The 26,059-nt window shown below is 37.2% G+C and overlaps 2 protein-coding genes across 10 annotated transcripts in view; one reads left to right on the top strand and one right to left on the bottom strand.

Annotated features, from left to right (window-relative positions):
- LOC129744250 (D-beta-hydroxybutyrate dehydrogenase, mitochondrial) overlaps nucleotides 1-26,059 on the top strand; it is a 307,586-nt gene that overhangs the window by 44,367 nt on the left and 237,160 nt on the right. The gene's annotated exons all lie outside the window — the stretch shown is intronic.
- Nucleotides 1-26,059, bottom strand: part of LOC129744251 (elongation of very long chain fatty acids protein 7) — a 161,529-nt gene that overhangs the window by 6,125 nt on the left and 129,345 nt on the right. For all 3 annotated transcript variants that reach the window (XM_055736682.1, XM_055736683.1, XM_055736684.1), the window contains 3 exons: nucleotides 15,592-15,940; nucleotides 15,427-15,507; nucleotides 15,118-15,280 (listed from right to left, as the gene is read on the bottom strand). In XM_055736682.1, the coding sequence (XP_055592657.1) occupies nucleotides 15,118-15,280; nucleotides 15,427-15,507; nucleotides 15,592-15,867 (520 nt within the window). In that variant the 5' untranslated portion in view covers nucleotides 15,868-15,940. The remainder of the gene's footprint in view (nucleotides 1-15,117; nucleotides 15,281-15,426; nucleotides 15,508-15,591; nucleotides 15,941-26,059) is intronic.

Genomic DNA, 26,059 nt, shown 5'->3' with positions numbered 1-26,059 from the left:
TAAATGAATTGAAATCTTCAAAATAAAATACTAAATACTATTTTATAGTTATTGATACACAAAATAATTAAAATATTATGCTACCAAATATAATTTTTTAATTTTATTCAAAGCGTAGTATAACTGAAACTAGAATATCTACACGAAATCTGAATCCCAGAGGTAATAAATAGCGGAAATCTGACAAAAGATTCGAGTTTTGGACGCCAAAATCTTCCGAAATCAGTTATTAAAATACAACAACAAAAAATGTTGATCCCTTGTGTTAGTAATGAAACTCTAAAATAAAAAATATTAAAAAATTATGTAAATGTATTCGTTTTAAATCTAAAATCGCAATTGAAATTTCGTTTCCGATTCTTAGTTTCCCGTTTTAAGTCCTTCTCATTTCATATGAAAAAAAGCAGCTCTTGCACAATAGGAATCGAAGAAAACATTCTACGGATATGTTTAAATTAAAACGTTGAATCAGCCGACTATTTTGTCGGTAACTAGGCATTCGATCGAGAGATTTTTTTTAAATTTATTTTATCTAAAGGTTTTTAGCATCTGGATGTTATTTATCACTCAACTTATGAGACATCCAGTTTCAGATGTGACAAAAAAAAGTTGATTATTTTAATTGCGATTGCAATCTTTGCTATGTTCAAGTAACTGATTGTACAAGATTATGTCGTCTTGCATTTGAATATTTTGTCAAATTTTGTCTATCATCTCTAATTTTAGAGCTCTAAATCGTTTAAATTTTATAATGGAGCAATTTTTACTGAAGTCAATCATTGATTGCTGACAAACTAATTAAAATGCATTAAGACTTAAAATAAATTTTGATTTTTTTTTACTATTTTTTATTTAAAGAAGGATCCAAATTTCCTTATTTCAATAGAATATGAAGATTTCAACAAGTTGTACTTTAAGAAAAATTATCAATTCCAACAAAACAAAAGAGCATTTAAATGATTCTAATATTAAAGATTTCAATTTATTTATGAACTTTGATGAACGCTGCAGAACGTTTCGCTTCAAAACTTTCAAAAGTGCATTTTGGGATACAACTTCATTGAAACTTCGTCAAATTTCTGAATAGTGATTAAATTTGCAGTTCAGAAAAAAATTCCAGATATAAATAAAATGAAAACATATGTTGCTTTTTTTTAAATCATCGAAAAAGTTGACCTTTTATTGAAAACCTTATATTGCAATTGAAAAAAAATTGTTGCCCTGTGCAATCAGGATTTGATCTAACATTTCATGATTTAACAATTATATCTTAAGAATAATTTTAAATGAATTGATATAATGTGTTTATCAAGAAATTTAAAAAAAATCACTTTATTCAAACATTTTTGTTCCTCATTTGAAAATTTTCGAAACGAAGTGTTTAAGTTTCATTTAATTCGTTCCAGATAAAATTAAGTTCAAAATTTAGTATAACAACTTAAAATACAAGAGCAAACCAATTAAAGCAAACTTTCAAAAGCTCCAGACATCAGAACCATATTTAAAAATTTTATTTCATAGTTAAATTAAAATTTAGGAATTTAATTCTTAGACCACAATCCAACATGAGGAATGAACTTCAGAATTTATAAAAACAACACGATTTTTCCCTAAATCTATTCAGATAAAAAAAATCACAATAATCACAGAATGTTAAAGTTTTAAAAACAGTTTCAAGAACGATGGTAATTTGAACGAAAATTTACAAAATGAAATGCTTAAAAATTTCGATGTATCAACCTTGCACTGATAAGGAATTTAAAAAAAAAAATAAAAAAATATCTTAAAATTTTCTTCTTCTCAACAGCAACTGTGCAATCTTCATAAATAAACTTACATTTACCGTAAAAAAAATTCTTTAATTAGCTTATAAGTCGACTTTTTTTTGACACCTTAATATACAAATATCAAAATCATTTTTTAAACCAAATTTTTGATTCGCAGATTGAAGTTGTATCAAAGTTTGTTGAAATAAGTTTATATAGAGAATGGGTTAAAAAGATCGATTTTTTTACTTATTTTGATTTTTTTTAAATACTCCTGATTTCAATAAGATCAAATTAAAGGAGAAGGGACAGTGTGCAGCACGTCCTCCCTCTCTCTTTCCAAATTTACCTTTTTTGCAAGATACTATTAAAGTTGTTTTTATTGGCCGATTTTTTGAAATTTGTAAAATTAACCACCCCCCAGAGCGAGCTCTAAAACCGCACCTGGAAAGAAGAGGCAGGTTTATTCAGATATTATTTAGAAGAACCATTCCGGCAATGGAAGAGAAAGAGGGTTGGGAATTTATATCAATTTAATAATCAAAGAACTTATAAGCATATAAAAATAGATTTAAAATATCAGATATGGAAATAAAATTAAAAGATCAAGTTTCAGAAAATGAGTTAAAGTCATTGTTGCGGGCGGAATGGACAATTCAAAGACGCAGAGTCTTGATAGCAGTAAAACAGCTTCAAGCTGTAAATATATTTTAACTTTTAGAACTATACTCTAATTTTAGGTTAACAAATTTAGACTTACAAAATCAGTGCGCAAATTTAGCTGTCACGCCCGAACAACTTCTTTGATTGTTGTTATGTGTTTGCTAGTGGAACGTATTCCGTGTCTGTGAAGCAAACTACCGGATGTTTCACTTAACGAACAATATCTAGCCAGATTTTAATTAGTTTGTAGTTTGTGTTGCTGTAACTGATTCCTGAGCAACTTTGCCGCACTACAAACCGTACTATTCGAAACGTACTAACTCCGTACTATTAGTTTAAGTTTCACAATTTTAATATAATATTTTTATGATTTTTATCCACTCGTGTTTTCCAACAAAATTTCCACCCGGTCCGTTCGGCTGACGTGAAGAAGAGAGCGAGCGAGACCGCCTCCTCTGACAGTTCAGGAGAAACGTCAGTTGATCCGCCCGCCACTGAACTGCATTTCACAGCGGCGCGTCGAAAGCGACGCTTGCAGTGTTGCCGATGTCAACATCCTCCCCCTCGTGACGCTGGCCGATAGCTGCCTTTGGATCCGTGTCACCCTTAAGCTCAACATCCAACACTGCCAATCTACTGACCGATTGCCTTGACAACCCTCTATTTGTTTGTACGACTGCATGGCGAACTCTCCCGTCCACCCCGGGGAATACTTCCAGAACCCTACCTCGCACCCACCCATTTCTCTTAGCTTCGTTCACAATTACAACCAAGTTCCCCACGCCGATCTCCTGAACTTCGTTGAACCACTTCGTGCGACGAGTCAAAGTGGGTAGATATTCCCGGACCCAACGACGCCAAAACATGTCCAGTTGGCACTCTATCTGGTTCCAGATGCTCTTCAGGGCTACAGCTCCATCCACAAACTGCTTGCTCGGTTGCTTTACGCCGTTCGAACTGCCTAGCAAAAAGTGGTTGGGCGTCAAGGATTCAGCTTCCTCGCTATCCAATGGTAAATATGTCAGAGGTCGGGAGTTGACGACTCCTTCAGCTTCTACCACAAATGTATTCAGGCCTTCGTCGTCGAGCTTCCGTCCCGCACACAAGCTTTTTTCCATGGCCGTTTTCACTGAGCGTACCATACGCTCCCAGCTCCCACCCATGTGAGGCGTTCCTGGAGGTATGAAGACCCACTTGGTGTGAGTGTTGGTGAATGTTGCTGCTAAGTCGTCCTGAAACTGGCCGATTTGTTGTTCTAGAATGTTGCCGGCTCCCCGGAAGTTGGTTCCGTTATCCGAATGGATTTCCAGTGGCGCCCCTCGTCGAACAATAAAGCGCCGAATGCTCATAATGCAGGATTCTGTTGTGAGGCTGTGGACTACTTCGACGTGAACTGCTCTAATGGTTAAGCAGGTAAACAGAGCCACCCAGCGTTTAACCGAACTTCTGCCTCTCTTGACCAGGATTGGACCAAACAGGTCTAAACCGACGTAGCTGAATGGACGTTCGAACGATGCCAGCCGTGCTGCGGGCAGAGGACCCATTCTAGGTACCTGTGGTTTGCACCTGTATACCTTGCAATGTTGACACTGGCGGATTACTTTCTTGACCGTTGCTCTAATCTTCGAAATATGGAAGGACTGGCGAAGCTCGTTCACCACAGTTTCAAAGTTGGCATGCAGGAACTTTCGATGATAGAAGTCGATGATCAGCTCAGTAATTCTGTGGGTCGGAGGGAGAATGACAGGATACCTCACTGTCATGGCGACGTTTTTTGCTGCTCCAACTCGGCTATCCACTCTGAGGACAAAGTTTTCGTCGAAGTATGGTGATATGTGGTGTAGTTCGCTATGCTTTGGGAGACGATCCTGACCGTTCGAGTTCTGGTGAAGATTTCGTCGAAGGATAGATGCCTCCACCGGGTACGATTGTTGCTGCGCTATCCAGAACAGTGTGTTTTCAGCTGCTAACAACTCCTCCTGGCCAGGCTTGCAATTTCTCTAACGAGAATCACCGACGTGCTCGGTTTTCGATTCTCGGTAGAGATTCACTGAAACGCACCGCAGAGAGTTTTAGCCAAACCTCTGTAGAGAATCTGTTAATCAACACGACAGAGCGAACACACACTATAGTAAAAAAAATGTTTTCACCACGGAGAGCGACAGCGACGGCAGCTAACTTGGCTTGTTGCGTTTACCAATACATTCGAAGCTGAACCACTCGCCCGAAACATTCATCGTTTGTTGATGCTATTATTATGCACACCATCGTGTTTGTTTTTGTCTTTGCTTTTTCGTGGCTTAAACCAGTCGGTCCTGTGTTGTCACCGGGGTGCTCTACAGTGACAAATTTTCGCACGCCGGAGCTATTGGAATTAGGTGTGTGTGGCTTTCGAAACCGGGGTGCGAATAATCTGTGGAGAGGAACAAAAAATCTCACCCGGGAGAATTGCGGTTATCGCACGGGGGTGTTTTATTCTCCGTTCTCCGTTTTTCTCGGTAGAGAATGGCATCCCTGCTCCTGGCTCAGGTAACTGCTTTCTGCTTCGACGGGATACATCTTAAGTCGACGATTTACGTAGCGATGTACATATGCCACAGTTCGCAGCATTCGCTCCCACTTGCTGAATCTACTGGTGTCGACGATCGCTACTGGAGCTACAAACCCAGAATGGAGACAGGATACTTGGCGAGACGTCTTCAACTCCTCCTCGGTGCTAGTCGGCTTCCTCGGTTGTGGCCATTCGTCCTCGCCTTCTTGAAGGAAATCCGGACCACGAAACCAAGCGTTTTCTGCAGTCAAAGGCGGGCCTTGTCCCCATTTGGTGGCGAGGTCAGCGACGTTCTGTTTTGATGGGACCCATCGCCACTCTGCGATGTTGGTGTTTGAAAGGATTTCCCCTACTCTGCAGGCTACGAACTGGGTGTATCTCCGATGATCGGACCGGATCCATGCCAGCACAGTGCTTGAGTCGGACCAGAGAACACATCGCTTGATTTCGAATGTATGGCCTTCTTCGATGAATTTTCTTAGACGGGTTCCCATTACAGCCGCTTGAAGTTCCAGGCGTGGGATGGACCAATGCTTCAAAGGTGCGACCTTCGTTTTTGCTGCAACCAGTGCACACGCGTACCCCCCGGTTATCTTTGGAACACGGAAGTATCCCACAGCAGCGCAGGCGTCCTCGCTCGCATCCACGAAAATGTGGAGTTGTAGATCATCGTAGTCAACACTGTCGAAGTAACACCGTGGAATCTGCAAGCTATCGATAAGCGGAAAACCTTCGATCCAGCGTAGCCATTTCTCGTGCTCTTCGTCTCCTACGACTTCGTCCCATTGCGTACCAGCGCGCCAAATATCCTGGAGTAAGACCTTTCCATGCAACACAAATGCGGCGAGCAACCCTAAGGGGTCGAAAAACGTCATAAGACAGCGAAGCGCCTCGCGCTTCGTAGGTTTACGTTTAGACGACACTATTTCCTGCAGTTCCGGGGCCAAAGCGGTAGAATAGCCCAAGACGTCGTCATGCGGCAGCCAGTGCATTCCAAGCACTCTTTCGGCAGTCAAAGTTGTCTCCAGCTTCAGGGATTTGGGTTCGGAAGAAACGTTTCCACCAAGGGCTTTCACAACATTCTCACTGTTTGATCTCCAGTCCCGTATATTGAAACCACCTGCTGCGTGTATCGATTTGATCTCTGTCGCTATCTTGATTGCCTCGGCTACGGTGCTGAAACTTTCGGCGTAGTCATCAACATAATGTCCGCTTATAATTCCTTCAACCGCGCGAGGGCTTGTCTGTTTGAATTCCTGGGCGTTCCTGTTTTTCACGTACTGGGCTGACGCTGGTGAACACGCTGAACCGAACGTAGCGACGTCCATTACGTAGGTTTCAGGTTTACTGCTTCCATCCGGCCTCCAAAGAAACCGCTGCGCTTGTCTGTCACGCTCGTTGATACGGATCTGGTGAAACATTTCAGCAATGTCTCCGGTAACTGCAAACTCGTACTGTCGAAACCGGAAAAGTACCCAAGGAAGAGGGGCTAACTCGTCTGGACCTTTGAGCAGCATAGTGTTGAGTGAGATGCCGTCGACTGTCGCTGATGCATCCCAAATCATCCGCACTTTCCCGGGCTTCTTCGGATTCACCACAACGCCTAGTGGTAAGTACCAGACACGTCTTGGATCGGAGTTCATTTTCTCATCTTCGGTTATTCGATGCGCATACCCTTTGGCTTGGTAGCTCTCCATTTGCTTTGTCAAATTTAGCCGCAGTTCTGGATTCCGAGCCATCTTCTTCTCCAGGCACTCGTATCGTTTAAACGCCATCGGATAACTGTCGGGAAATTCAAATTGGTCGTACTTCCACAGCAGACCCGTCTCGTACCGGTCTCCTTGCTTCTGTGTCGATTTCTCCAGAATCCTGCGCGCTCTCATGTCAGCTTCTGACTCTAGTCTCGTAGTAGCATGAATCCCCATTTCTTCCATCTCGAAGTATTGTCTCACTACTTTGTGCAGTGAATCGTCTTGTGAACAGCTACACGCGTGATAGTTCACCTGGACTGATGTGTGCTCCGAGGACCGGCCACCATAAATGCACCAACCCAGCTTCGTCTTCGCTGCCACCGGCTCATTCATGCGACCTTGTTTGATCCGAAGCGGAACTGTCATGTGCAAGTTGTTGACGCCAATGAGGATTCTAGGCACGGCATCTTTGTAACTGGCAACTGGAAGCCCTTTTAAGTGTGGGTAGTTTCTAACCAGACCTTCGTAATCCAAAGATTGAGTGGAGAGAGCAAGGTTGCTCACCGTACGCGCGTCACTTAAACGCATCTTGTTTTTACTCGGACCAGAAATCATGATGTCGACAATCTTGGACTCCTGCTCTGTACGCATCATATCGCCGGTCCATTGGAGGCCTGTGGTGTTCCTTGTATTCCTAGCTCTTCAACGAGCGAGTCTTCGACCATAGTGAGTGACGACCCCTCATCAACAAAGGCAAAGGTCTCCACTGACTTGCCGTTCCCATGAACCGTAATTGGAAGAATTCGGAACAAGAAAGTAAGTTCCGGACTATGGTGGGCATAGTTGTTTCCATGGGTTGGTGTATGAGAAGTAGATGGCTGTGAGATTGGCACTACGGTATTAGCAGAATTCCTCGTCGTTGGCTTGTTCTGATGTCCGCTTCCTGAACCAGGTTCCCGTGGATTTGATGTCGAGTTTTTTGAACGTCCGGAATGTAGGAGCTGATGGTGGCGATGTGTACAACCGTTGACTCCACACCTACCGCTGATACGACAGGACCGCTTCCCATGGAAGTTCAGGCAATTGCGGCACGCTCCATATCGCTGCACAAGGTTCCACCGCTCGTCGACACTGATTGCTGAAAACCTGCTACAATCTTTCAGTGAATGTTGATTTCGAAAACAGGCTGGACAAAGCTTTTCGTTAGGCACCTGGTTTCGTTCCTCACACTCCGAATGTACATTCAAGGATCCACGCTTCGGTTTCAGCTTGTCCTCCCTTTTCACTGATCCGTTGTAGACGGAGACACGGCTTGCAGACTTCGCCACTTTCGTCACAAACGTTGAAAACAATTTCAGATCCACTCTTTCTTCGAATTCACTAAACTCCACCCACTTGAACTGATAATCTGGAGGCAGTCGGTTCACTAGCTCGTTCAGCAGACTCGGATTTGACAGATGGTCTTGTTGATTAGCAGCATCCAAATGACCACAAAGACTTTGTACTGCAATCCCGAAATCTATGAAAGTCGCAAGCTTATCCGCTTTCGGTGCGGGGACGGAACGAACTTTATCCAGTAGGGCATTGATAAGAAGCTCTGGACGCCCATAAAGAAAACGTAGGGTTTGCATAATGAAAGGAACCGATTCTGGGGTGTGAAGTCGGCTACGGACTGATTCTAAGGCATGACCTTTCAGGCAGCGTTGAAGTCTACCGAGATTCTCAACCGGACTATAGCCGCAAGCTAGCGTAGAGTTTGTAAAGCTGCTGACAAAAACTGGCCAATCGTTGGCATTGCCGTCAAAGGTTGGGAGGTCCCTTGGGAAAACTTGACGGGCTAGTAGTTGAGAGGGGGTTGGTTGGAAAGTATTCAGAAAATGGGTAAAATCCGGAAATTCATTCGGGCCTAAGCCAAGTTGTTTTATAAGGGGTGCGAGGTGGTCTATGTTATGATTTCTATCATGGCTCGAATCATTGGCAGAATAATTATTCGCATTATGATTATTATCATTTCGATAATTATAAGTATTATTGGTATTGAAGGCAGTATGGTTTGAATTATGTTCATTGGTGGTTTTATGGGCAGTATGGTTTTGATTATGGGCAATATTGAGCGGCATGTATTGTTCGAAAGAAGAATAAAATGGTTCGGCCTTACCTTGAGCTTGATGGAGGGGGGGAGGAGTGGTTACCGGTGGCTGTGTTGATGAGAGCCGTTGCTGGTTGGAAGCCCTTGAAGATGGCACCGGTTGACCCGACGTTGAAGGCTGGACCACCGACGGTATCATCGTCGATCGCTCCGGCCACTGCTGGTAGGGCGGTTGACTCGCTTTCGATGAACGCTGCTCCTCCAATATTTGCTTGCCCCTCGGACCGACCTGCTGCCGTTGAGCCATCGCAGGAATAGGCTGCGCCCAATTTCGGTTGGGTACCGTTGGTTTTGATGAAGGCCTGAGGAATGCCGGTTCGACATTCCTATTCGATGTCTCCTGATTCGGCGCACTGAGCACCGTGCATGAAGTAATTTCCGGTACTGGTAGACGATAACCAGAACTGGTCGGAGGTGCCAACGATGGAGCTGATGGTTCCGACTGGTTTATTTGGACCTCTGGTTTATCCTTCGTTGTAGTGGTGGAATCCTGAACCGTACGATCAATAACCGGCGACCCATAAACCGCGTTACGATCTAGCGGCCCTGCTTTCGGATCTTGCATGTGAAAGACGTTCTTTCGCAGCAATAACGATTCCCATTGATGCATTCCTACCACGGAAAGGGAATCCCAATTCGGCCAGTTCATTCTAGAAGGACCCAGATCCGGATACTGGACCATACTGCGCCGCTTTGGATAGGCACCGGTGATCCGCTGGGGGGTCGGTGGCAATTCTTGATGGTTGGATTCGGTTTGAATCGCGCTGCTATTCGTTGCCTGCTGCTGATTCACTTCGTTGATGGTGGGCGATGATTGTACCCAATCTTGAGTTCTATAAGACCGCTCGATTGTAGTATTCAAAATCGATCGATCACCTTCTTCTTCTTCGCTGGAAGAATCCTCCGCCTGCATAACGGAAAATCTCTCCGAGACATGTTGTTTCTCGGCCTCTATTTCTTCCAACGTAGCTCTCAAAGTCACCTCCCTCGCTTTGCGATCCAATGCGCGCTTTTCATCAAGCTGCTGCAGCTGAAGATCTCGTTTGCGAGCCCGGGAGCTTCTCTCGGAAGTAGTTGATTTAGCACGAATTGTTGGCTGGCTGGGCACTGGTGAGCATAGTCGGCAAGACCATGGCCGTTTTTCCACCGACGGAGTAACTCCCGCACACGATTGATGCCACCAGCGCTTGCAGCGATCACACTGGACGAGATCGCAAATGGAATCAGGCTCCGAGCACGCATAGCAGTTGTACCCCTTTCGGCGTTGGTTCGGTGTAGCAACGGGATTACTTCCGGAAGAAGGTTTCATCTTGGTCGAGATGATTTTCTTGAAGAATGTTGCGGGCGGAATGGACAATTCAAAGACGCAGAGTCTTGATAGCAGTAAAACAGCTTCAAGCTGTAAATATATTTTAACTTTTAGAACTATACTCTAATTTTAGGTTAACAAATTTAGACTTACAAAATCAGTGCGCAAATTTAGCTGTCACGCCCGAACAACTTCTTTGATTGTTGTTATGTGTTTGCTAGTGGAACGTATTCCGTGTCTGTGAAGCAAACTACCGGATGTTTCACTTAACGAACAATATCTAGCCAGATTTTAATTAGTTTGTAGTTTGTGTTGCTGTAACTGATTCCTGAGCAACTTTGCCGCACTACAAACCGTACTATTCGAAACGTACTAACTCCGTACTATTAGTTTAAGTTTCACAATTTTAATATAATATTTTTATGATTTTTATCCACTCGTGTTTTCCAACAAAATTTCCACCCGGTCCGTTCGGCTGACGTGAAGAAGAGAGCGAGCGAGACCGCCTCCTCTGACAGTTCAGGAGAAACGTCAGTTGATCCGCCCGCCACTGAACTGCATTTCACAGCGGCGCGTCGAAAGCGACGCTTGCAGTGTTGCCGATGTCAACAGTCATCTTTTCATTGCAATTCGATACTCCATTTTGAATAATATTGTAATTTAATTTCAAATGAGACCCAAAAAAATCAATATTTGAATCTATATGTATGATAACAATGGATTTCTGTCTGTCTGTCTCGAAAACTACTGAACCTGTTTGCTTGAAACTTTGCAGATGGAGTTTTTTTTGGGCCAGGGAAGGTTCCTATAATGGTTTAGGATCCCGCCCTATCCTTGGAATGAGGGAGGAGGCTTCTCAAATAAATGTTATAATTTTTCATAACTCGAGAACTGGTCATACAAATGGAGCCTCCCCTTCAATTGGGGAAATAGAAAGCGGAGAGAGGGCTCCCATACAATTTTTCGCACAGTTCGAGAATGGAACAAGCAAACGGAACCAAATTTGGCATGCCAGTGTATATGGGGAGGAAGAATATTTTAAAGATGGATTGAGGTTCCTCCTCCTTTCCAGTGTGAAGAAAGAAAAGGGAGAGAGGCCTCCCATATAATTTTTTTTTAAAATTCGAGAACTAATCAAGCAAATGGAACTGAATATGACACGCATGGATTTTTGGGTACGAGTATATTTTTGTATCACTCGAGAACTTATTATTCAATTAATATAGCAGAGGGTATTTGAGTAGAACTTTTTTTTCTATGATTGTTTAAGGCTTCTTCCTCCTTTTACTGATTCGGTAGGAAAGGGGAAAGGGAGCTCCCATACCTTTTTTTAAGAACTCGAGTGCTAATCTAGCAGATGGTAACAAATTGGAAAAAGTATTTCAAAACAAGAAATATTACTAAGATGTTTTGGTTCCCCTCAAGGGACAGGAAAGGAAAGAGAGGTGACAAACGATTGTGTTGATAAATTCAAGAGCTCATCAAAAATTTTTTAAATAAATTTAACAAGGGAGAGATTTAAGGTACGATAAATGATTCTTTGTTTATTAAAAAAAACTCCTTTTAACTTCCAGTGGGGGATAAGAGAGGGGAAAAGGAGTAACGCACATTTTTTCATAACTTGAGAACTTATCCAACAAATGGAACCAAGTTTGGAAGAAAAAGTATTCGAGTACTAAAAATGTTTCTATATTTTTAAAGGAAAGATTCCATTCAGTACAGAGTCGGGAATGAAAGAGGTTTTAACGGAAATTTTTTAAACTTTTCAAGCTTAAGAAACCATATTTTACATGAGAGGTTTTTTAGGATTTTCTTTCCTTCTTCCAGAGAAGAAACGAGAAGAAGGTAAGTAAATATAGCTCGAAAACTTATCAAGCAAATGGAGCCATATGTGAAATTTTATGTTATTTGGTAACAAAAAATGTTGTTATTGCAATTCGGGGACCCTTCCCGCATTACTGGGGAGAAGGGAAAATAAAAAAAAACAATTTTAGATCCAGTTTAAAAAAAATAAATTCGGATAACCTTATCTTCTTAGTATTCCAATAATAATTTGATGTCAAAGCTAACATTTTACAGTAACGAAAATGGAATTATGATAAAATTATTTTCACGCAATTCATTGATTTTTAGAAAATGTAGCAAGGCACACCGGGTCAGCTTGTGATTATACATATTTTTGAAGAAATATGTACATATTTTTTAAAGGTGTTGCAAAGCAGAGTATGTAAGTATCATATTGAAGTTTTGATGTTATTTTGAATTAACTAAATTTAAATATCCAACTAGTATTTTTTGTTGAAAATGCTACAGAATCAATTTTAATAAACAGGTTAAAAATTTAGATAGGTTGTATCAGATATATATATAAAAATATTTTTATTTGCTCACCATCTGCCAATACGCTTGAAGCGATTCCTTGAGAGTCGCAGAGTAAACTTTAAAAATCACAGGATCTAAATCAAGATCACAAGCTTGAAACCAATCAGATATTGAAATCAAACCAGTGCACAGTGGTGCAGAACATCAATCTAGCTGTACGAAATTAATAGCGCCCAGAGATGAAGAGATAGACATTTGATGTCTTCAGCAACATTGTTCAATTTTACAAGGGGCATATTCTAGTATCAAAATTTTAGCCGAGGGGTCCACCGATAGCGAGATAAAAATGCTAACTTTTTTGTTTTTCAAATTATAGCTTTGATGTCTTCGACAAAGTTGTTTATCTGATCAAAATACATAAGTTTGTTGAATATGTCAAAGTCCTGTCACATGACCCTCAGGAGTTACAATCAAAATAAAAAAAATCTCTTGAAAAAACAGTTTTTTGAACCTGACACGTTGTAGATTGGATAAAATGGTTCGCTGTCTTTGAAAAAAAGTTGTAACAAGCCACAATCTACATTTGTCTCATACATTATGATGGGTTTAGAAGTTGCTGAAGCTCTATAGAAAGCATTTAGTGTATTTTATTGGCAATTTTGGAAGGCTCGTCCATCGAAAAGTGCACATTTTCGCAACATCCCCTTTTTTGTGATTATTTTTGATGATAAGCGGAACCATTTCCATCTGCAGTTAGCGCGGAAATCAGTGGAACTAGTAGAAATTTGAATCATTGAAAATACACATTTATGTAAAAATTACCTATTTTACTTATAGAAAAAACGTTAAAAATTTAATTGATTAATAAAATGTTGCAGTTTTCGTTTATACATTTTGTTTTATTAAAAGGCATTCAAATTCGATTAAAACTTATGACTCAACGAAAAGACAAAAGCGAATTGCTTGTAAGATTGGTTACTTGGTCAAAGTTACTTGGAACCAGTTATAGCAGTTATATTGTTATGGCAAAATTCTATAATTCAAATACTAATTTAGTGCTCTACCAAATTTAACAGATAAGTTCCATTAATTTTTTGGGGTTTAAATAATTTGAAAAATCGAATTTAATTGACTTTTAATAAAACAAAATATATAAAAGAAAACTGCAACACTTTATTAACAAACTTAATGTTTTAACGTTTTTTCTATAAGTAAAATAGGTAATTTTTACATAAAATGTGTATTTTCAATCATTCAAATCTCTACTAGTTCCACCGATTTCCGCGCTTATTTCAAATGGAAACTGTTCCGCTTATCATCAAAAATAATCACACAAAAGGGGATGTTGCGAAAATGTGCACTTTTCGATGGTTGAACCTTCCAAAATTGCCAATAAAATACACTAAATGCTTTCTATAGAGCTTCAGCAACTTTTAAACCCATCATAATGTATGAGACAAATGTAGATTGTGGCTTGTTACAACTTTTTTTCAAAGACAGCGAACCATTTTATCCAATCTACAACGTGTCAGGTTCAAAAAACTGTTTTTTCAAGAGATTTTTTTTATTTTGACTGTAACTTCTGAGGGTCATGTGACAGGACTTTGACATATTCAACAAACTTATGTATTTTGATCAGATGAACAACTTTGTCGAAGACATCAAAGCTCTAATTTGAAAAACAAAAAAGTTAGCATTTTTATCTCGCTATCGGTGGACCCCTCGGCTAAAATTTTGATACTAGAATATGCCCCTTGTAAAATTGAACAATGTTGCTGAAGACATCAAATGTCTATCTCTTCATCCCTGGGCGCTATTAATTTCGTACAGCTAGATTGCTGTTCTGCACCACTGTGCAGTGAATAGACAATCTCAACTAGGTTTATACTTTCGTTTATACACAGAAAATCCTACATGAAAGAAAACATAAATTTTCCTTCTATTTAATCTGTTACACGTGGAACGAATAGCTCCATAAATTACTGATCCTGGATTAAAAATAAAATCAAACTTCTTAAAGGCATGGAAATGTTATTTCCAAAACAGATTAAGTCCGTTCCCCTTACTCGTTCTCAATTAAAAAGATCAGAGGAAGTTATTCGATTGTAAGAAACAGGTTTTAACGGATTGGTATTGGAAATCATCAGAATTTTTGGGGAAAACCCTCTCGCTTCTGGACGAAACAGATGTGATCTGGGCTAGTTAATTTGAATATCACGTCAACCTACATGTTTTTGCTGATTTTTTAGACCCATCTGAGACACAATCTGATGACCAGACAGATGAAAGTTTCTAGTCAAGCATAAAAATTAGACTTTTTTTTTGAAAATTTGTTTGAGGCCTACAAGGAAAAAAAAATCTCCATATGGAAATGTTCATGAGAGAGAGAGAAAAAAAGTTAACCGGTTATGACTGTTTTTTTTGTGTTTTTTGTGCGTTCCTTGTATGAACAGTTTTTTTTTGAGTTTCCAATACGAAAATAAACATGTTTACGTTTTGTTCTGTAGATTCAACTGGCTGACGTAAGCCGAAGAAAAAGGAGGATCAAATGTGTTTTCATCACATTTTAATGCGAGAATTTACAGTTTTCAAGAACAATTTAATCCTCATTTTTGATTTTGTGTTTCTAAGCAGAAAACAGTTTTTTTTTTCAAATATCCACTCACCAGCAAAATATTTGACTCCGATGAATCCGCAAATTGGCATCAGCGTGTGGTGATAAACATGCAGGAACGAAACCTGGTTCTGCTTCTTTCTCAGCACGAAGAACACCGTATCGAGCAGCTCGATTACCTTGCAGATGTAGTATCCCCAGACAGCTCCGGCCATCTGGACATCCATCGACGATTGTTGTTGTTATTGTCGTTTCGAGATTTTAGAAAGTTGAAAATTCAAATGAAAACCCACTCACAATCAAAACAAAATTCCTCTAAAGAGAGAGGAAAAGAAGAACAAAAACAAACTGGCCAACCTACCCTCATTGCCGTAGGATTTGTCGTGTAGTCAACGGGTTGACACTTGAAGTCGTAGGTTCCGTTCCATCCTCCTTGAATGCCCTTGATTTTTAAAGAAAATTAACAAGTTCATTAGTGACACCCAACTTAATTGAGTCCCATCCAAAATTTGAAAAAAAAACCCACCTCATACACCAGCACGATACTGAGCAGCACCTGGATGGCATTATATCCGATTAGGACGTTTTCCAGCTTGAAGGGTTTTCGCTTGGCCATGTATCGGGGGCCGGCATACAGGCAGAAGTACAGGTACGTGACGAGGATCATGATCAGCGGGGTTATCGACCCGGACAGGAACCACTCCTTGGTCCGGACGTCCTGGTTGTCCACGAAAAACTGAACGACCCGATCGAAAACGCCCCCACCTCCTACCTCGGTCACCGGCAACTGTTCCGACGCCATGCTGAGGATGTCTTTTGTTGTTTTGATGCAGTTATGCGATTTATTAAAGAATTTTTCCAATATGGATATTTATCTGCAATACAAGAAAAAAAATGTTTTTGTTATATTTTGCAAAAGAATGATAAAGAGCATTTCTAAATTATTTGCAAGACGAAAATTTTACATAATATAGAATATCCACAAAAAGTTTCTGCGATTCGGTAATCTTAACACAAGTGTCACATCCAAATTATTTTTTATGAGGGCTGGTAACGATGTTATGGAGATAAGGGCATAATGGCCACGTTCAGAAGGACGCTAATTTTATTATGGAAAACAGCTGTAATATGTGAGTTACATCATTGTTTCTTGTTCAAACACTTTAAAAGTCTATTTCCCAACGGGTGAAAACTTAAAAAAGAAGATAAAAACGTTCAAAGATGCATTTTAAAATTATTTTCCAAAAGCTGAAAATCAGTCACTGTAGGGGCATAATGAGAACCCCCACTGGGGCAGTATAACCACCATTAATCGGGGCACTATGAGCATTTTCTGCGGTGGCATCAAGCAGTGAATTCAATTCAATAATGTCAACTGAACTATAGAGCTACAGCTTGACATGTTTCTCCTATTGGTTCGGTGTCGAAGAGGTAATCAGAAGACTCGATCTCGATTTCTGGTTGAGGTATTTTTTTTCATTTACCATTCATGGTTGATGCATTTTGCACTCAATAAACAGTGAGTCATAAATCCATCGGTTTTGGTTTTGGGGGTTTTGGGGGTTAAACCCCCCCCCCACCCTCCATGAGGATCCAAAAACAGCAAGCGAAGTATTCTAGTCTACACTCAAAATTAAAAATCCAGAACCAAATTATGATAATAGAGAATGGGTAATCAAGAGTAACAATCTAGACTAAAAACTAACGCCAAAACTTAAAAAATCCATCCCAAATCCAAAATTCTGCTACACTTTTTTTCAAAATTTTCTCACTTGTTCATCGAAATTCAGGTCTGAATATTAATTTTTGAATTAAATTAAACCCATTTAAGAGATTCTGATTCCATAATTCCCAAAAACTAAAATTACACTCCTGTGTATCCAGTTCAGGATTCCTGATTTTCAGTTTGTATAATCATAAGAAATTAGAAGTGAAAAGCTGATTTGAAATCCAGAAAAGAGAAATTTTGTATTATATTCAAATTCGAAGCTCTTAAACTTAATTCTTACACAATATTCAAAAATTTAAAGCTTCGAAATGCCAATCCATCATTGAAAATTCAGATTGAGATCTTTGTAAATTCATATTTTAATTCTGATTCGCAATACAGATTAAAAATACATAATTTTAATAGTGAATTTAGATTAAACCTGAACTTCAGAATTTAAATAATAGATTCATGAATGAGGGCTTTAAAACTTGGCTCATAAAATTCTGATATGGAATATGATTCGAGAATCGTATTTTTTGTACATTTCAGAAATCGTAAGGAAATTTGGATACAGATTCATAGCGCAAATTTTTAATTCAGGTTTAGAATTCAGATTTAGAATGCGGATTCAAAATTCAGGAAAAGGTTGAACTTGTAAATAAATTTTACAATCAACTTAAATTGATGAGGAATTGAAAAGATCGTGACCTTAACATATTACAGATCAATCACTAGATATCTGATTTTTTCGCTTGCCAACAGTGTGCTACATTTCGAAGTATGTCTAAATCGAATGGACTAAATTTGTGTGTCAAACATTATTCTACAAAATTGAATACAACATTTTCGGTAGCTTAAAACTCTGAATTTGTGATATTTTTAGGGGTTTCTGAGATATGGAATGCCGAATTTTGGTGTACAAACACAATTCGATTGAAAATCACAAATAATAGGTAGAATTTGAGTTCTTTGCTTCATCCAAAAACCCTAGCTTTATTTCGAAAATCATCCACAGGATTATTATTATGGAATTTATTCTTTATGAAGAACACTTGCTGTGAAAGAAAAATCTTCACCTCAAAAAATCTGCACAAATTTTTATATTTTCACTAGCTGACCCGGTGTGCTTTGCTACACCTTTCAGAATCAAATGATATTTTCAGAAATCATTCAAATTTTTATTGTTTTTGGTATTATCTTAAATCAAATTATGACAAAATTAATAAGCAACCACTATAAAATGAGAGCTTCAGCTGGAGTTTCAAATTGCAACACAAACCATAACTTATATTCTGAATCTTGAATTATAAATTTGTTTTAAAGATCTGATAATTTTCATCTGTTTCCTTAAGTTTTGCCCTAAAAAGAAGGGTCCCAAATTAATCGTTCGCAAATAATCTAACTTATAAAGTATGGTTGTTTTTGCTTGATATGTTCTGAATTTATGATTCTAATTTAATGATTAATGGCATTTCGGTGAAGTATACATTCTAATAGGAAGAATTTCAAATGAAAGTAATGAAAATTATAGACGGATAGATTAGATTAGGAAGCATGAAAGGTGTTGAAAGTGAGCCAAGAGCGTGATTTGAGAAAACCTTCTTGCCGCACAAGACCATTTGTCCCACATCGTATTATTGTCTAGAAGAAGCAAAGTCGATAGGCTGACTTTGCATTGATCTATACAATGATACATGGATGGATCGAAGCACGTGTTTTTCGTACCCTTCGTCCGATCGGGGTCTTATATAATCTTTATATCTTACCGCTTAAAAGGTACGGCTTCAATTTATAATAGAAACATTTTCCGTATCCAAACACACTCACATGTCAAATATGGTTCAATTTGCTCTCCAGTTATACTGAAAATTGTAAGGGAGACCTCGCCTCCCCCTTTTCATCCACCTCTTCGAAAGAGTGAGATATACCAAATATTCATAGAAGAATTTCTCGTACCCAAATATCGTTCCATGCCAAATTTGGTTCCATTTGCTGTTGTAGTTCTTGAGTTATGCAGTCAAAATTGTGTGAAACTCCCCTCCCTCTTTCCTTCCTCCCCGCTGTAAGAAGGAAGGGGTCTTAAACAATCATTAGAACATGACGCGTTCCCAAATACCCGCCCATGCCAAGTTTGGTTCCATTTGCTTAATTACTTTCTTAGTTATGTTGAAAACTATAAAAGAGGCCCCTCCCCCCTTTATATCTCCCTACTGGAAAGAGGGAGGGGTCTCAAATAATCATAGAAATATTTTTCGTATCCAAATACCCTCTCATGCCAAATTTGGTTCCATTTGCTTTATTAGTTTTTGAACTATATAAATAAATATGAAAGAGGCCCCTCCCCCTTTCAACTGGAAAGAGGGAGGGGTCTCAAATAATCATTGAAATATTTTTCGTATCCAAATACCTTCCCATGCCAAATTTGGATCCAATATCTTGATTAGTTCTCGAGTTATATGAAAAATTGTAAGGTAGCCCCCCTCCCCCCTTCCTATCACGCCACTGAAAGGAGGGAGGGGTACCAAATATTCATAGAAATATTCCTCGTTCCCAAATACCACCCCATGCCAAATATGCTACCATTTGCTCGATGGGTTCTCGAGTTATGCAAAAAATTGTCTTTTGTTTGGGAGGCCCCTCCCCCCTTCATGAGAGAGGGAGGGGTCTCAAACCATAATAGGAACCTTCCCCGGCCTCCAATACCCCCACCTGCCAAGTTTCACGCAAATCGGTTCAGTAGTTTCCGAGTCTATAGGGAACAGACAGACAGACAGGCAGACAGACAGACAGACAGACAGACAGACAGACAGAAATTCATTTTTATATATATAGATTAACATTATAAATACATTAAGGAAACAAAAATTCGGCAGTTTTTGTTTCAAAAATCAGCTATTTTAATATAGATATAGTAACAGGAAGTGTTGTGTTAAATTTTGTAGAATGAGGTTTTATAATTAGATACATAACAGTAGAATTATGCTTTTGATGGCAAGCGGAAAAACGAGATATCTTGTATTTGGTAGGTAATGTGTTAATATTGCAGTTTTTTTTTAAAGCTAAATTTCATACTATAATCGTTAATTTTGTTCAAGTTTGTTTCAAAAAAAAAATTTAGCCGAAAATCTGATGATTTTTTTCTCTTACTTTTTTTTTAAGGGGGGGGTAGGGTCTAACGGGTATAAAAAAACACCATTTTCACGATTTTTTTCTAGAGATATCGTTCAAACAAATGTATTCAAATTTTTTGCATTATACAAAGCATTGTTAAAACAACATTTAGTAATTTTTTCGTAGAAAAATATTGAAAAATGAGCCGGTGACGGAGCACTTTCGAGGATGCCTTTTAGAAAACAGGATTTGCGGTGGACACTGTATCTCAGCACAGAATCATCTGAAGTCAAAAAATCAGAGCAAAATATTTTTAATAGATGTTTTTCAGGACCCCAACGTTTTTATTTAACTAAAAAATAATTTTTATGAAATTTTTGTGGCTGTTTGAAGTAAAAACTACGAATTTTCACTTAAAAATCCGCCATTTTTCACCTCTAAAATCTCCCCAAAGTAAAAAAATCAAAAAAGAAAAACGTTGGGGTCTGGTATTTTATATGTAGAAAATATGTTCCAAATTTGAAAAGAATCGGATAAGTAGTTTTCAAATGACGATGTCCACCGACTTTAAAAATGTGCTTTCGAGAAAAACGTGTTTGAAGTTTCTGCTCTTGCTTTCTTGCAGTATTAGATAGGAGGAGATAAAGGCCTATAACTTCTACAGTTTTGCTCCAAATGACTTGAAAATTTGACACAACATTCTTGAAATGTATTACAATAAGAAAATAAAAAAATAAAAAAATCGATTTTTTGAAAGTGTTAGACCCTACCCCCCCCCTTAAAGTTGAATTATTTTCATCAAAGGTTAATTACTTTGAATTTGCAAAATAGTTTGGAATATTATTTGATTTGAGTAAGAATAAGTATTTTTTAAGGACATAAAGAATCTCTTAATAAAAAGCTTATTTTATGCCCAAATAAACTTAGTTTGATCTACCAGACTCTTAAACAAATTCAAAGATATTAACTATCGATGAAAGTGAATTTAGCTCACCTTTTAGGTTAAGAACGAATTTTCAAAAGTTACGATTTATGAATACGAAATTTTTAATGTCAAAGTACTTAAAAATGTTTAATCATATACTTACAAACATAATTTGTTTCAATTTTTTTTGTATTCGTGAGTTTCTGGGCAAGAAAGTCATAGGTAAAATCAGTCACCAAAACCCCGCCCCCCCCCCCCCCCATGAGCCGGTTCTTCCTACAGCCCTGCTGCTAGTTTTATAATGCAACAATCAAAATAATCGATCATGAATGGTAGATGAAAAAAAAACCTCGACCAGGAATCGAACTCGAGTCTTTTGCTTACCTCTCCAATAGGCCAAATCGTCAGATGTAAACTAGACAAGCTGTGGTTCTATAATTGAGTTGACTTCATCGACTTGAATTCGCTGCTAGATTGTACGGCAGAAAATGCTCATTGTGCCCCGATCAATGGCGCTCTCTACGCCCCGAGTCAACAAGTTAAAGTAAAAACGCCCTTTAATGTTGAAAAAATATAGTGAAAAATCTAAAAATTTATTGATGGTGAAAATTGAGAAATAACGTGTACATCATGTTGCGGTGCGTGCATTATAAATCGAGATGATTTAACAATCATAGGAGTTTTTTTCGATGCTCAAAAATTATAATATTTTCGTCACTTGAGAACCTAGTTGTTTTTTTTTTTAATTTCTGTTAAGATGATAAGGAGGTTTCTTGTCTGCTAAATAATTAGAACTATAGGAACTACAAAACTGATTCTCATAAAAATTCACTTACTATACCCCGGGTGCTCGTTATGCCCTTATCTCCCTTAATTTTTTTGTCAGGGATTTTCCTTGCATGAACGTCTATGAAAGTGTTAAAAAATTGGCTTTAAACTAAGGTTGCCCGAATTTCATCTGCACTTATCCGGAATGGGAAAATTCGGACTATTTGAATTAATATCCTTGCAAAATCCGAGCAGCTGATTTAAACCGTTTCAACCACAAAACCGGACAATATTCGGGCAAACTTGGGCAAAAAAATCAAGAGGAAGAACACTTGAAAAATTAAATTTATATCGAAACACATCAGACACATTCCAAGTGCAACCGCAAGTGATTTTTATCCGTTCGCGTGTCAAAAAATCTCAAAATTGTCAATAATTGTCAAATCACAAAAATCCAATGAAAAAATGAGAAAAAAATTCTTCAACATGTTCTGTATACTTTTGAAAATCCAATGTTTTCTTTGAAAAAGTTTTCATTTCTTACAAATGAATTTATTTAAATATATCGATCGATTGCTTTGTTTGGGGTTTTTTTAAAAACGTTTTTACACTGGTTTACAAGTTGTTTTAAAAAGCAAACGAAAACAGTCGCAAATGAGTGAATTCACATCACAAAAAAAGAAAACTTTGAGATTTGAAAGAAACCATTTTTGAAAATGATGAGACGATTCTAAAACAAAAAAATTTATAGAAAACGGGTGGAATCCAGCTTAGGTACAACAGCGCAAATGAGTGAGTTCACGTCACAAAATTTGTTTTTTTTTTTTAATTTTTTTAAGGGAAATAAGCTCTGAAAGCTGATTTGACACTCCAGATGGTCAAATTTCCGCAAATCGAACTTAGTTTAGTTGATTTTCTATTAAGTTCTTTGTTTTAAAATAACAAAAACAAATAAGGTACACCGGGGTAAGTGGGGACGATGGCTATTAAATCAATACTGCGAACTATTTTTCAAACTTTTCATGCAGAATGTTAAATTTTCTTGTAATCTCTCCAATAATCGTGAAAAAGATACGATTCAGACAATAACAGATATTTTCAGCAACTTTTTGGGAATTTCCTATTTTTAACTACGGTGTCGAGTTGATGTACACATCTTTTTCAATTGCTAATATCTCGTAAACTAGCTGGCTCTTGATAAAAAACTCTACAAAGAAACAATCCATACATTCGAAACAACCAGTCAGGAATAGGAACGACGGTTAAAAATAAAGAAAAAAAAGTTTATTTTCATAATTCTTAAATTTTGTCTGGAGTAAGTGGGGACGGCTTTATACATATTTGAAGTTTACATATTTTCTCTATTTTTTCTCCTTCATCCAATACAATTTACCATACAGATCATGAAAAGTTGGGAAAAGTCTTGTTTGCTCGGGAATAAGTACATTTTTTCGATTAAATAGGATCTCGTGTATTGTAACATAATTTACACACAATAATCATTGAAAGATGCTTTACTAAAATCCCCACTTACTCCATAAAGCGGGGTAAGTGAAGACACCAGCAGTCCATAACAATTTACTTGACAACTTTTTTCAAACTCTGCTCCTCAGCATTTGTAAACAACATGTTCTGCATCACATTGAACGTAATTTTATAAAAATTGATCCACTACTGATTTTTGAATGAGTTTTTAAAGTTGAACTATACGAAAAACTGTCCCCACTTTCCCCGGATTACCTTATATTGAAATAAAAAAATATTTTGTTTTGTTCAATCTTCAAATAAAGAATGTGAGAAACAGTAGTTATTTTAACGAAGGATATGTTGCTATTAAAGTGCCAGTCGAAATAAAAAAAAATAAGGAAAATTTTTTTTAGAGAGTTGCGAATCATGGGATTTTTTTCTTTGTTCCATAACTTCTTTACTTTTAAAGATAAAATAAAATATTATATGGGTTTTAATAGTTTAAAGGTATCATTTGAATTTTTTTTCCCCAAATTCTGACTGTTTTGAAAAAAAAGCAATATTTTATCAATTTTGAAAAATGACCAAATAACATGCATAGTTTATGAGATGACCCAAAACTGTAATTTTAAAATTCATTAAATTTTTTTGAAGCAATTCAGATGATGGTTCTTTAAAACATCAAGAAGTCTTTTATAAGTTCGTAAGAAACTTCTCAAAGGAAGTGGCTTTATAAGCACTTAGATATTCCGTTATCATCGTTCCGTTTTTGAAAGTAACTTTTTCAGTTATAAAAAGGAATTGCGTCGTAAAGGGAAGTTTTACTTGATCACAAAAAATTGTTTGAAAATAAATGTTTATCAACATGTCAGAAAATTAGCTCGCCTCCAGAGAAATTTAGTTCTAAATCACTCAAGGCCTAACACATTTCCTGTTAAGACGTTTTCAAATTTATACTAATTTTTTATCGTAAATATCAGTTTGTAAGTTAAAAGACCATCTGTTTTGAAACACCAATCTTGACATAAAAAGTACCGTAAACTGGGGGAACTTTTATCAGCGGGGTAACTTTGATCAACAAAAATTTTTGCAGATAATCATCATTAACTAAGTATAAAGTTGAAATATCTGAGAACTGTTTACTACGTTTGAAAGCCTATAAATTGAATTACAAATAAACTAAATTTGGATTTTATTAGGATATTTTTTATATTACCTAAAATATAATTTTAAAATCTTTAAATATCTGGTTTTTTGAAGGCTCACAAACAAACATCTCTCCTGATCAAATTTAAGCATTTAGGAGCAAAGGGGTTGTTCAATGTGAAAGTTCAACTATATTTCTTGGTTTAGGTTAAGTTTAAGTGTTATTTTTATGGTCATTTGATGATAATTTTTGGATATTAAAAATAAACGGTCATTTTCCGTGAAAAAGCCTGTATGGGAAAAATGGCTAAAAAACCCTATCAAATGGAAAAGTTTGAAGAAAAAAAGAACGTGGGAACAGTACGAGGACATAGGGAATTGCATGAAGGTTAAATTTTTTTTTGTTTGCTAGGCCAAAAAAATATTGAGAAATGTTTATAATTTTTGCCCCTAAATGTATGCAGCAACATTGTCCATCTTTCGAGTATATTTGTTTTTGAAGAAAACGTTGAAAAATTCAATTGAGCCCAAACAACAGATTACTGGTATCGATGTTTTGAGCCTTCTGTTCTTAATGGCATCAAAACAATAAATTTGAAGATGTTGAGATATGTAAAAACTGTAGTGATCAAAGTTTCCCCGAAATTCGAAATCTGGTTTTATAATAAACATTTAATTATGACCACAAATGTCGTTTGAATTTACTGCAATCCATGATCATGTTTAAAACTCCCCACCTCAGTAAGGGTTTTAAAGCTTTTAGTTATTACAAAAAAGCAACTCCTTCCAAAATATTCTAAAATGATTGAAAAAAGTGATCAAAGTTCCCCCAGTTTACGGTACGTTGTATTTAGAGTGAGTTTTCATTAGAAAGTGTTACCAACCAAATTCTGAACTCGATGGTTATTATCAAATATTTTTTTGCATGTCAACAAATTGGTAAAAAGATAATTTTTCATTTAATTATCAACTTTTTCTAAGACCGCAAGTTATATTGATTTTAGCAAAAAATAAGACAAATTATCTATTTTTTTACTCTTCCTAATTCTGCTTAATAAAAGAATTTTTAAGAATTTTGAAAAAAATTAACCAAAATTGAATGTTCGATATTTTTTAAATCAAAAATTTAATTATTTTGTAGGCTTCAACAAATAGGTAAAACTAAAGAAAAACTTTAATTATGCTTTTTGAGTTTTTTATCATCTTTTTTGAATTGATTATGATTTTTTAATTATCTTTGAAAAGTTTCGAAAACGATTACCAGTAGCAACTTTTATGCAACATTTGAATGCATTTCAAGTGTATTGTTTTTTTTTCAAAGTTTTCAACAAAACATGGAATTACATAATATTTATTGTTTTTTAATGACTTATCGGATTTATTGTGCATTTTTGATATTGTAATTATATCTAGCAAAATTTGAATTTCGAAACAGCAACACCAGATTTTCTGTTTTAAACGATTATGACTTTTCCCAAGAAAAACTTACCCTCTTCTCATATTAACACAAAATAAAGATTAAGAACATGCAAAAACAAAAAAAAAGACAAACTTGGTTATAAGCTTATTTGAATTTTCAGGACAATTTAATATGCAAAAATTTCTTCTTCCATACAAATTTCCATACAAAATTGAAACGCGTTGTGCTAGTTCAGGAATCAACCATTTTTTGCAGCAGTCTAATGATCAATACTAGGGTAATTTGCTAATCGTTGTCCTCATCCCCATCGTTGCACCGGACGACTAAATTTGTTAACAATTCAGGCGTCTTTAATTTTTTTTAAAGGAAATAATACTTAATCAAATAATTTGAAATGTGCAGTGATGGAATATGGATTATTACGATATTTTCCAGAGTAAAGCATT

Source organism: Uranotaenia lowii, chromosome 2 (genome assembly GCF_029784155.1).
Source record: "Uranotaenia lowii strain MFRU-FL chromosome 2, ASM2978415v1, whole genome shotgun sequence".
Lineage (NCBI taxonomy): Eukaryota > Metazoa > Arthropoda > Insecta > Diptera > Culicidae > Uranotaenia > Uranotaenia lowii.
This window is presented reverse-complemented; position numbering and strand designations above follow the sequence as displayed.